The sequence below is a fragment of the Poecilia reticulata genome, linkage group LG20 (genome assembly GCF_000633615.1).
Source record: "Poecilia reticulata strain Guanapo linkage group LG20, Guppy_female_1.0+MT, whole genome shotgun sequence".
In the NCBI taxonomy this organism is placed as follows: domain Eukaryota; kingdom Metazoa; phylum Chordata; class Actinopteri; order Cyprinodontiformes; family Poeciliidae; genus Poecilia; species Poecilia reticulata.
In genome coordinates this window covers 3,316,053-3,329,441 of record NC_024350.1, presented here as the reverse complement: position 1 = coordinate 3,329,441, position 13,389 = coordinate 3,316,053, and the positions used below count along the sequence as shown (strand labels likewise).

The window sequence follows — 13,389 nt, the reverse complement described above, 5'->3', positions numbered from 1 at the left end:
TTACAGACGTGAACTTACGGCCTTGAGGGTGAGGTCACACTGGGAGACCATTTCTCTGATCTGAGTGATGATCTCACTCTTGGTGTTGGCCAGGTCCACTCTCTTCACGCTCACGTCGATTTGACAAGTTTTGCAGTGCTCCCTGGCCTCCTCGGCCTGAAAAAGTGAGGATCCAAAACAACTTAAACATGGGGGATACTCGGAAGGAAGAAAATAAATCAAAAAACTGGAGGATGCGCTCTACCTTCTGCAGGGCCTCCTCCTCCAGCCTGCGCCTCTTTTCCAGCTGCTTGGCTGCAGCTGTGCCTGCTCCTCCTCCTCCTCCTCCTGCAGACTGCTCCTCCTCCAGGCGGCTGGTGCTCACCTTGGCCTTCTCGTACTCTTCCTGCCGCTGGGCCTGCAGCAGCCGGGCTTTCCTCAGAGCGCTGTCTGCCTCTTGCTGGAGACAAAAATAGAAAAGAAAAAAGGTAATTAACGGGCAGAAACATCTCTGAGAAATTACTACAAAAAACATCCGAGATGCAAATCTTTCAGTGTCTACCGGTCTGATTTTTAATTCAGAAATTAGTTTTTTTACTTAATGGTTTACTGTTTAAAATGATTTGACTGACAAGAGGAAAAGACTACAAAGGAATAGAAAGGTTTAATTTAAAAACTGAATCCCATCAGTTCATATTTAGACAAAATTGGGGTTTGTGTGTCAAATTCGGTAACTTTAATTACCAGCATTAGGTTAGCTTAGCTGCTTGGGTTGTTCTTAAATATAAAAAAATATATACAAAAAAAACTATTGAAAATGTATGAGGTGGGCGACTGGCAAAGATGCATTTTAAAAGTCAATTTGTTTTTAGCAATTTGAAATTCTTCAGAATTCGCAGCATGAGGAATTGTGATTCTCTAGAATCGATTTTAATAAACAAGCACTCATTTTACATCTGATGATTTTTGTTTGACCACTGTTTGACTATTTTGCAGTAGTAAATAAAAAATATTTACAGTTTAATGTATTTGGACTCATTTATAGATTTATTTATGGATTAAGATGTGCATGCTTATTATTACTTTATTTTACATTTAGTTATATTTAAATTACTTACAATGTCACACTTATGTGTATATATTTTATAAATTGTACATCGCTTAAGGTCATATTTGTATTGACTAGTATTTAGTATTTAACAGTTTGGATGGAGTAGCTCGTCAACAAATAAGTAATTTCCCCTTAAGGATCACTAAAGTACGTTCTTTTCTATTCTAAATTAACTTTGCTAAGCAGAATTGACCACTCACCATTTTCTTTTGCTCTCTCTGCCACTGCTCTTTGACCTCTCTCCGTAGTTTGTCCAGCTCATTCTTTCTACCCAGGAGAGGCTGAAACACAGACACACCGTCTTTAAGATCTTTTATTTCAATCCTACAAAAAAAATAAAATAAATCTGAAGCCACAGTTGGTTTCATGGATTACCTGAACAAACTTGTTGCTTTGGAGTATTGCTGCGGTTTGAAGTACCAGCTGGCTGTATTCAATATCGTTTTTGAAAGCGGCCATGTACGTTTCACGGAACGGCATGAACTCCTTAGAGGTGGGAGGATAAAAAATTCCTAAACGTCAGCACTTGTGATTAGTCTGATACAGAAATGAGCTGCGGCATTTTCTTTTTTTTCTCCTTTTCCTCACCTGCTGACTCGCGAGAGTCTTGGCAGTTTCGGCCATCTTGGCGTAACTTTTGGCACACTCGACATCTGCAAGTAAAAGGAGAACATTTCCAGTTTGTTTCTGAACGCCGCTTTTGTTATTTTGCTGATCGATGGTACTTTACGGTCTGTCCTGTACAGTGCGAATGTGAGCTTTGTGCGTTCAGCTGAAAGCATTCATTAACTTGTCAAACAAACAAAAGATCTCACACTACAAACTCAAACCCTGAGCTTAGGTAATATCATTAAACAAACCTGCAGTAAAGCCCCTCATTCAGAATCTCTTTAAATCTTTTTGTTTGGACATAAAACCAGTAATAAAGCTGAGCAAACAGTGGTGACTATAGCAAAATCTTGGAACTGGAGTTCATTTAGCACTAAAGGAAAAAACGAACGAAAACACAACAATGCTGGGAATATAATTAAGCAAACACTGAACCAACGATGAAGCTTTATCTGACAGATTTTGGATTTAATTTAAAAGTGAAGTTTATTTGCGCATTTCAGCAACAAGACAGTTTAAAGTGCTTCATACCATAAAAACATTATACAGTAACAAATTATGAACAAGTAGTAAACATCACATATGTCAAATATCATCTTCAAAACCGTCAGGCAGTTATTATAATTCCTTTGATTTTTGGTTCTGGTTCAGAGCAGACCAGAAGACCTGAGAGGTCTGGAAGGTTGATACAACAGCAGCAGATCTTTTACATACCGGGTTGCTAAGCCGTTCAGTTATTAATAAACTAGCAAAAGTGTTTTAGTCTATTCTCTGAGCTACAGGGAGCCAGTGTAGGGACTTTAGAAACTTTACAAAAGAGCATTAGTCATTCAGTCCTTGAAATGTTTTTCAGATGATAGAAGCCCGACATTGTTACCGTTTTTATGTGGCTCTGAAGGTTCAGGTCCGAGTCCATTGCTACACCCAGATTCCAGGCCTGATTACTAGTTTCTAGCTGTAATAAATTAAGCTGTGCGTTGACTCTAGATCGTTCCTCTTTGGGTTCAAAAGTTATATCTTCAGTTCGGTTTCTGTTTAGCTGGAGAATGTTGTGACACATCCTTGAAATCAGAGGAAATTAGTTTGATCTGAGCATCTGTTCAGTGCATGGACGGGTTCAGGATCACCTGGTGACATCATAATGTAGAGCTGGGCATCATCTGCGTAGCTATGAAGTAAAAACATCAAACTTTGACTCCCATTCCTGCAGTAACGACTTCAACAAAGAGAAGGTTTGCCTTCAGTGCTTACAGATGGTGTGTGGTAAGAAAATAATATGATTTCCGAGTTCGTAACCAGCTAATCACTAGTCAGGATGAGTCACTGCCCAATTTCTTTCACCAGCTGATTTCGGTCTCAAAGTAAAAGACCAACACTTTAAGGAAAATCTCTTTAGTCTTTGCAAGAAACTGCTCTCAATGCTTTCCTGTTGAACAGTCTTGTTCACCAAAGCCTTTAGAAGCACAATTACAAATATACAAGTGGTCCAACTCACCCGCGCTGATCCTCTTCTCCACCCATGCCAGGAGTTCCTTGGTGTACTTGGACCACGCCTTGGCGTAGAGCAGCACAGACTCCACTCCGCTGTCCTGCCGCTGCAGCGTCTTGTCCACCTCTTCAAGCCGAACCGGTGGAGACGGCCCTGTGATTGCGAAGGAAATCCAACGAAAAGCTTTGTAAGAGGTGGGCTCCGCCATGACCGATGTAGGCTCTACGAACCGGAACCTGCTGGATGTGTCACGTGCACGATCACAACGCCATATCCAGGAAGAGCTCAGTCTGACCTTGACTACTAGCAATATGGGCTAATACCGTCAAGGCTAACCAACACTGACAGCAGAAGTATTATGTCAGTAAGGTGATTGTTTATTACCTACTTAATCCTTCAGACAAAGCAGGCAGTGTAAAAAAAAAAAAATAGCTCCAGAAAATAAGAACCAGCTCCACCTAAATACTGATTTACACATCATTTACGTGCAAGTTTTTTGTTTTTTTCTTGCCTCTCAATGTGAGAAGATTAGTTTTCATCCAGACTCTTTCACACAGTGGGCGCAGAGAGTACAGTAGCTGTGTGTTCAATCCGTCTTACCTGGCGGATCATCTTTCTCAGGACCGGATCCTCCAGATTCCACAGAGAGGTTCTCAGAGGACTGAAAAACACACAAAATGGTTTTATAAAAAAATTAAAAATAACAATAATACAAAGAAGGGAGGAAAGGAAGTGCTTCCTCCTTGAAAAACAGAATGCTCCAGTAAAATGCATGGCACAGTCCTTATCAGAGAGATGACTTCCTCCTTAGACCACTTTTACAGTAAAACATCCAGGAGGAAAACAACAACAATTTATCACCGGGGGAGGATGTTTAAGGCGACTGCGTCAGCCGACGAGGGCTTGGTTCACCTTTGAACTCTGAACTCTGCTGGCTAATCCTTCATATTCGGTTTCAGTAAGCTACATCCTGCTGTGAAAACTCCGCTCAGAATTAACTGACATGAGCCATTTGTTTTTATTTTAGGTGCATTAATAGAAGGCGGCAACTTCTAACACAAGGCCACCTGTCCTACTTTCCTTACCCTGCTTCTCTTAGTCAGGGGGAGCCCCAACACTGATCCATTCTCTACATCTCCCATAAGGAAGTCAGACACTCTGGAAGAGGAAACAGAAAAATAAAAGCAAAGATTAGGCAAGGAAACGGACAAGAATTATATAAAAAAAATAAAATAAGTGCATTTGTCATCTATCAATAAAGCTTACGTTCCTTTTGTTTCTAAAAGAAAAGACAGAAACTCCCAAAACTATGTTTAAAATGCAAAGTGATGTGATTATTTCTTCTATGTTAAAACAACTCAAAACTGACCTGCAGATTCTGATTAGGAATGATTCAGGTTTTTTCACCAAGGACAACAACACATAAGAAAGACAAAAAAATGTGTCGGGTTTCTCGACTAGAGTAATGGTTTGGAATCCAACGTAAAATAACAAAAATACAAAATTAGTCAATTTTAAACACCATCAAATGTTCAGTGACTGGAAATTCTTGCCAATGGACTGGCGAATCTCTAATTTAAATTAGAAATGAACCGATCCACTTTTTTTCCACTTCCGATACCAATAGCCAAGGCTTAGTCTTGGCCGATACCAGTCAAATATAGAAAAATGGTGTTGAATTGAGTACTTTTTTTTTTTTTTTAACAACACAGCCATAAATGAATTGAATTACAAATGTATTTTATAACTCTGCACCAGTACAGCACACTTAAATACACCAACCTCTTCACAAGCGTGGTCAAACATGTAAAAACAACTTTAATTTGTTCAGCCAGTGCATTTAAGAGTATAGCGGCTAATGTAAAAATTAATAATAAAGAAATTGAAAGTGACAAAAACAATAGGTCGACTTTCTTGGTTAAACATGTAAAAAATAAACTGCAACAAACCTTCTTTCAAATGGTTCAGAAAGAGCTATTAGGAATTCTAAATATAAATTAAATAAAGCATGACATTGCTCCGAGTACAAATCATAGAATTGGACTGAATAGAGCTAGAAGTTTTTTATATCAGGACAGATACAGATATTCATATCAGATCTACTTTAAATTACTCGTAATCACTGCAGGTATGAGTTGAAGCAATTTGACAGGCTAACAAGACAAGCGCAAAAGTGCCAAAACTGGATAAATAAGTGGTAAAAAGACAAAATGATCTGAATCTATTTAAAAAGCAATCACCTTGTTACAATAACTGTATCCACAATGGTTGCCCAACACAGACATCTTACTTACACATTGCCAAAGGTGAACGCCAAAGTGTCGATAGCGGTGTAGATCTCCCCAAAAAGCTTCTGCTTGTTCTCCTCGTTCACCTCATTGAAGTTCACTCCTGGTAACATATAATAAAGAGAGACCGAGTCAGGTTTTGGCAGGATACTGAACTGATGAATGCTGTGTGCCTCCTTTGTTCAGAGGCATCAGCTCCATGGTATGATTCATCGTCATCCTGTTGGTGATGTCAAACATGTCGCTAATGAAACGTTCTGGAGTCACGATGTACTCCTCAAGAACCTGAAGTTCCTGGCAATCTGTTTACATGCTGAGATTTGAAAAATCCGAAAATCACCCAGTGCCCTCCCCTCTAGAAGCGTCCAAAAACAACTTTGGCAGTCTGTAGAGATAAGCAGGAGACTGCAAGTGTGTATATTTTGCTGTAATCTGGCCAAGCAGTAGTTTCCTGCTGCGAGTCTAAACACGGTGATGACTGAGGACAGAATGAAGGTGGGGGAGGGAAAGCGGCGTAAATACGGCTGTAATCAGTCTTCACAATAAACTTCCTGTTCTGACTTAGAAGAAAGAAAATAACCCCCCCAAAAAAAGACGGTCAAAAAGCAGAGAAAACCTTTCGACCGTGATGTCATGGAGCGCGCGCTCTCTGCTGCCTCCGTCGTTTCCTCGGTCCTTCCCTACCACTGGAACAATGAAGATTTCTAGAGTTCAAAGGCCGAGAACGGAGAAACCTTTGTGGAAATCCAACCTTATTGTCGATGAACAGAGACATTCTTATTTGTTATTTTTATTTTTCTGGTTTGCTTGTTTTATTGGAATTTAAAACGAGGGGAAAATACCTTCAATAGATTTGTCATCTATTGGAGAGGCCAACAAAAATGGTTAACGATTTCCTTCATGTCTGATCAAACTAATGTAGCACACCCTGTAAAGATTTCCAAATGAGACGAAGCATTCTCCGTTGTATGTCCCAATTCTTAGTAGAAACCTCTTAAATTAAATGTAAAACAAAACACGACCCACCTTAACAGGATTTTCCAGGCCTCGTTCTAACCGTAATAAGCCTCATTGATTCCAGCAACAAGTCCTATATGTAAACGCTTCAGAACCACCTTAAAAATCCCACATTTCCAAATCTTTTAAGTAACGTGAAGATGACAACAAAAACAGATCCATTGAGGAAAAAAAAAAGAAAAAGATGGTATTGTCTTTGAGTAGGCCACAGGTGACGGTCCAGGCAACAATGACTTGAACAGGTTCTGTTGTCCTTGGGAAGCTTCTTGGCAATCCTGGAGCAGCTACTGTGGCCACCTCCAATGAAAAGGACACAACTCCTGTGTCGCTGAATGTCCTCCTCTCCTGTCCCACCCCTAACCTCCTCCTCCCCCCCACTCAACAGGACATCCTGAGGCTTGCTGGAATACAATGCCACTACTTGCTCAGGCCCCAACCAAAGGTCCAAATGTGGAAGTTACATCATCTGGGAAAAATGGTATTGTTTGCATGGAAAACGCACAACACCGTCGAAGCAACTCGTCAGCAGCAAAGACCTGTCCAACATTCGACGACCGGAGACCGCTTCGGGGTCCTGCAGAACTTAATACCAAGCCGAGGTAGAGCGGTAAACGATTTCATTCCAAGAATCATGGGAGGAATTCTGTACTTCATCTTATGTTGAGTCAAAATTACTTTCTTAGAAAGTTAAAATTGAATAAAATGTGATACAACTTCATCATATCTTTCTTCCACCCCCCATCTTTCCTAATTTTCTTCAAACTGAAAAGTTTTGAGATTTGGCTCTAAAATTTATTTATATGTGGACAGTTAGTAGCACATCGTTACTAAGAGGACAGCAGGGTGGGGCTTGGAGGGTCAGGAAGTGAGCAATTCTGACCACCTAGTGGCAGAAGATCCCCAGAATTAGTCATTAAAACCTTTAATGTTTACATTGCATGCAGATTATTGTGGAAACTTGTTTAGGAGTTTGTTCTGGTGTGTTGTTAATCAGTCTTAACAACAAGGACATTTGGAATATTTTTTTCCACAACAGCTAAATTATGCACTTCCTGCTTTCCAGTTTCAACTCTCCGTACTCTCCAGATTTTTAAAATACTTATCTGTTTTGGTTTTATTGCCCAAAATTAGGCTGCATTCAAAGATAAAGAGCAGGAAATGACATGTTTATAACCTCCACCCCATCACCCACTCAAAAGTTTTATAGTCTTAATCAGATCCTTCAATTGTGCTTTAGTAAAGCATAGCAAAATCAATCATTATTTTGGGCTGAAGTTCCACATTTATCTTGGAAAATCTTTTTAAACTTTGCTAACTATTCCAAAAAAGGTTGCATTAATTTTAGATTTTTGTAATAATATATGTTGTCTTAGTGAACACAGTTTTGGGAAGTTATTGAGTTGTTGGTGAAGTTAGCTTAGGCTATCATGAGGCTATCAAGGTGAGAACAATTAGCTCCATATTCTGTTGTAGCCATGTTTCAGACTCTTATTTTGAAGCGAAAAAGGAAGCAGTTCTCAAGTTGGTCTCTTATTATAATAGTTGCCTAATGTTAGTTGACCTGATCAAACTGATACATAAGGACTGAATTCTCTTTGAGGAGGCTACAGGAGATATTTACCACTTTTTGGATTTTTTTATTAAACTCGGTTGAAATTTAGTTACTGTTAATGTTTGCATCTGCTTTGGGCCTTCCTTTGAGGACTGCACTTTACTCTTTATGTGTTCAAAATCAAAAGTACTTTGACTAAACGTAGAGTGAATTGTTTTATAGTAAAACCTGGATTCTTTAAAACTTAGAAAATCTTTTCCATTTGAGTATTTTAATGTTTTTAGAAGTAGGAGCACCGTGGAGTTATCGGTGTAGACACAGGGTTTAATCAAACCTGGACTAGACCGTATTCTATTAAACCTTTATTCCATTTGTGAATACAAAAATAGTTGGTTTGCCATAAATATTGCTGAAATTTCATCTCATATCATCTATATATTTTTGTCACCTGAATGCATCACATGTTTTATGTCAAATTCAAGTTAAATGTAAAGCTCACCCGACTAGATCTAAAGGCTATGGAAAAGAAAACATATTAGCTTAACTACATCTCCAAGCCTCCTGTAAGGAGCTGATTGTTTTTGAAAACAATTTACGGACCCTCTAAGAAGCTTTGTTATTCTTCTTGCAGGACATAGAAAATGCATGTTCAGCAGAGTAGGCTGTCATGAGAGAAGGGAGGATCAGATATGGCAGAGACGGAAAACAGACCAGAGGAAGAGTGGAGGAGTGGCTGGCATGTTTCACAGGAAACCTGACAGCTCCGCTGTGTGTGTTTACACTTTTTTTTTTGTAGGCAGAGCTGGCAAAAGCTCAGCATACCTTTGACTGTGGCGATCACTGTTCCAGCTTTGCTCAGGATGTCCACAGAGTTGAGGCTCTGGTGCTTCTTGATGATGGCCTTTAGGACTCGCAGAAGCTCGCCGAGTCGCTCGTGGACCGCCTGATGGAGGGAATCCTGATGCTCTGGAAGTCAGAATGGAAGGCCCAATTAGTTCTACCTAACACTGCTTTACTTCAGGAAGTCAGCTGTTACCACTGAGGGTGTTTTTACAACAACAACCATCCCCGGTTAAACAATTATTAGTAATGCACCGATCCGATATTATTATCCATATTAGAACAGATATTGAAAACAGATCTACATCAAGTATCCGTAACAATGTGCCCGATCCATAAGAGCGACTCTATTCAGTCCAACTCTATATGCTTTGTGCTCTGACCGACAAAATGTTTTATTATTTATTTTACGTTAGATTTGAATTCTGAATCGCACTTTCTGAACCATTTGAAACAAGGTTTGTTGCAGATTATTTATACATGTTTTGACCAAGGCAGCCAACCTATTGCTTTTGTCAGTTTCAGTTTCTTTATTATTTACTTTTACATTGGCTGTTATGCTTGTACTTGCATTGACTGAACAAGTTAAAGTTGTATTGTTTTTACACGTTTGACCGATTTCGTGATGCTATTGGTGTATTTCAGCGTGCTGTGCTGGTGCAAAGGACATTTATGTTTGTGTTTCTGTATCGGCCAATATTAAATCTTAGATAACTGTATCAGAAGTGAATGAAGTGGATCGGTGCATCCCTAACTTTTATACCAATAAAAACCTAAAATATTGTTGTTGTACTCAACCAAATTTAATCAGCTGCTACTAAACAAAATCTGGTGAACATAACTCAACTTGGACACCTTTGACCCGCCCAAAATATCAGTATTACTAATCATTTTTACCATAGTGAGGTCACCATCATGTATGTAGGATTTCCAAGGGTTATAAATAATGTTTCTCACTGTGATTTAAATGTCAAGGTCAGAAATAAAATCAAAGTTGTATTCCGTAAAATATCAGAAAAATCAATAGGATTCAATCAACTATGGTCACATTGGTGATAACATCAGACACCAGCATCATCTATGCAGTGAAACCATCCAAGCTAACTGCTAAATGTGTGGTATTTCTATAATTACAGGCTATACACTCAGTTAATTATACAAACAATGGCATTTCAGGCATCCAGGTGTACACATTTCACTAGGAGTGAGTCAACACACACATTCACAAAAGGACAAAATGCACTTTGTTATCAAGTAACCTTGAAACTCTGCTATTGGCAGGCTTTAGGGCTCATAAAAGGGAACATGTCAATGAGTGAGACGTCAGAAGACGACAAAGTTTTACGACTTGCTAGAATTACAGGTTGGTGAAGCCTTCGCTCACGTGAGGACGACAAAACGGTTAAAAGCTGCGACGCCTCTATCCGTTCCCTCATCTAACAAACCAAATGCTAACATAATTGTCACTGTGGCCCAGAAGCTCTGCAGTAACTAGACTGTAAACATGTTGAACACACAGGCAGACGGACACGTTGTTGTCATCTGATGCTTTAAACACAACGCACACTATAATTATCTACGTCAGGTGTTTAAACGGCTGGTTGCCTCTTAGTCACACCTCACTGGAAACGCATGCAGACTGTTTACAGGCAGTAAAAAAAGAAGAAGAAAAAAAGCCACATTTTGTGCTGACGATCAGCCCCGGATTAACCGTCATGGAAAGAGGGATCAGAAAGACTTTAGCCATCTCCCGGTTTTGCCTTTTATTCGTGAGCCCTCTTTCCCCCCCTACAGAGTGAGACAAACGCTGCTGCCAGACGACCAAAAGCTGCTTGGCTCTTTGGGGCCGCCGTGACAATGCTGGTTGCTGATGGGTCTGATAAGTTCACGCCAACCAACAGACAGGTAATGTGTGACGGCCAAAACTCACCCACTGTAGTAAACATTCATGGTTGCTTCAGAGGAGAGACGGCACAGTACAATCACAGCTGGGCTTTCCTAAATGGATAACGTTCTTCTAATAGACATTATACCACATACTATCTTTGTTTCTACTGTACTATTGGTATTAGGCCTGGGTGATTGGGTATTATTGGAATAAATAGAATCAATATGAAACAAATTTGGTCTGAATTCCTAACCGCAGGCGTTTTTTTAAATACACCAATAACAGTGATAGCAAAGACAGGTTAAAGGATCTCTTTGGTGAAAAGTTTGGAAGCACAATAGCAATATAGTATGGTTAATTTATGAACACATAGGGCAGGGGTCCCCAAACTTTTTCCTGTGAGGGCCACATAACCTTTCTCTTCTCTGGTGGGGGGCTGGAGTTTGTAACAAAAAATAGGAGTGCCTAAATGTTAAAATATATTGTTTTCCAGAAAGCACAATCAAATAACCCTCTCTAGGTTCTTCACAGAACAAGTCAGGAAATAAATAACACTATTAATGGAATAAATAATAACCAAATAACCCTCTCTGGGTTCTTCACAGAAAAAATCCTGGAAGGATTATAGTCCATATTTTCCAAACTATGAGCCGCACCAGACTATAAGCCACAACCCCAAAGTTCAGTTTAGTTTTTTGTTTTTTTTTACCAGTAAATATACACATAAAAGTCGCAGATATCTCTGCCGCTCCAGGTTTTCCACAACGATGCAGCAGCAGAGGGGGGCGGACACCCAAAATTTGAGTCATAACAGGTCAATTGAATATCACATTTATTATGGTTGAAAAAGAAAAAGTTGCCAAAATTAGATTTAAAAGAACTGATTACGGTAGTTTCTGAAGGTAACGGTAACAGTAAAAGTGCTGATCCTTCGTGTTGCTACTAGCATGTGCTAAATCAGTGGTCCCCAACCTTTTTATTACCGCGGACCGGTCAAGACTTGGAAATTTTGTTGCGGCCCGGGAGAAGGGGAGGGGGAATGAACAGTCAGATAAGGTTTCTGCATGTTGGTGTTCCCACTAAATACTGAATATGCTTTATTTGGGTTGTGTTGGCCCTTTTATCGCAACCTGTGGGATTTTCCCTGACTGGGAACGAGAATACAACCAGTTTAATGTGACGGGGAATCCTAAATGTAAGAACAGAGGGGAATCCTCTGTTCTTCAAAGACCAACTATTAGTATAAAAGTTAGCAACTTCTTGCCAACATAACTTAGTCCAAACCAGCTGTACACCATGATGCTTTCAAACGCCTCTCCACAGGACCTGTAAAATCCCATCTTCCACCATAGCAACCGTGCTCATTTATCTTCATCATTTGCCAAGTACAGACCCAACCAGTACAGAGAACCTGGTGTGTTTTTCATCATACCAGCCTTTTGTGCTTTTGTCTTAGAGCTACATGAGGTAGGAAACATGCCAGTGTGCTTTTCGTATAACTATGCATCAACATAAGATGACTTATTTTGACATAATCAATGCACATACATCATTTTCACTGGACTCTTTTACCATAGAAACAGGGAACACGTATAAAATTTAGTTTGGAAAACATAAGTCAGAGCCACAATGATTTTGATAAAGGGCAAAGTTTACCACAAGCACCTCTAACTTGTGCCAAAATGTTCTATTCCTTATAGTCCCGTTTTTTTGTGGATACATTCCAAATCTTTGTAAAGTTTTGACTTTATATGAACACACACTGAGTTTTCTGGCACCGTTTTAGTTTCTGAGCAGTTGGTTGGAGCACACAAAGCTAAAAATTGTCCAGTTTTTCAGCGCATATCTATAACAAAGCCATAGGCTGAATCGTCTGTCCGGCAAACTAAAAGTCCTGAAAGCATAAAGGTTCAGAAAGCAACAGATTTATTAAATGCAAACTTAAAGCATAACTTCCTCAAAAAGACAGAGGGTCTTCATTTGCCAATCTCCAAGTGCTCCACTCATCAATGGTGGCCTGGGTTGCCTGTTTTTTTTTTTTTTTTTAAATCCTAAAAGGGAGCTAATTAGCAAGACATTATAGCTGCATCCACCAGCCCAGCAGGACACAGGATAATGTAAAGAGACTGATTACTTAACCCTTTCACAGCCACTCTGGGTGAAACACAAAGAGAGAACGGCTCGTTCCCAGCGGGGAGGAACTGTTAAATGGAAATCTTAAAAGATGGATTTGTTTTAGAGGAAGTACTGTGATTCTTCACAAGGAGGAGAAATTAAGAAAACGAAAGAAATGTATATCAAGGGCTCCTACACACACAAGGCAACATACTGCTAAGGTGATGTTCAGTTTTTTTGTTGTTTCCACAGGGAAATCTTCGGTTCTGCAGTGTCCAAGGCTGTCTGTTGTCCTAGAGCCAACAGTGAGCCTTGCTGCCTCATGGGCATGCCACATTTATGGACCAATAAATCACAACAGCTTTTCCTGCTCCTTGAGAAAAGAAGCTTTAGAGTTTGTTTGTTTTTTTGGCTTTTTTTTGCTCCAAATTGAGTAGTCTCTAGAAGAAAAAAAAAGTGCGAAAGGAGTCATTTGTGGGAGTATCGGAATTTGACCGAAGA

The 13,389-nt window shown here is 39.6% G+C and overlaps 1 protein-coding gene across 2 annotated transcripts in view; it reads right to left on the bottom strand.

Annotated features, from left to right (window-relative positions):
• Positions 1-13,389, bottom strand: part of arhgap29a (Rho GTPase activating protein 29a) — a 36,158-nt gene that overhangs the window by 9,872 nt on the left and 12,897 nt on the right. Inside the window, exons 3-12 of one of the 2 annotated variants that reach the window (XM_008438338.2) lie at positions 8,868-9,011; positions 5,483-5,579; positions 4,274-4,346; positions 3,789-3,849; positions 3,195-3,341; positions 1,679-1,743; positions 1,466-1,576; positions 1,291-1,371; positions 245-439; positions 19-156 (exon numbers count right to left, since the gene is read on the bottom strand). In XM_008438338.2, the coding sequence (XP_008436560.1) occupies positions 19-156; positions 245-439; positions 1,291-1,371; positions 1,466-1,576; positions 1,679-1,743; positions 3,195-3,341; positions 3,789-3,849; positions 4,274-4,346; positions 5,483-5,579; positions 8,868-9,011 (1,112 nt within the window). Of the gene's footprint in view, positions 1-18; positions 157-244; positions 440-1,290; positions 1,372-1,465; positions 1,577-1,678; positions 1,744-3,194; positions 3,342-3,788; positions 3,850-4,273; positions 4,347-5,482; positions 5,580-6,502; positions 6,790-8,867; positions 9,012-13,389 lie in introns of those variants that run through there. The other variant, XM_008438339.2, reaches the window with a different exon arrangement.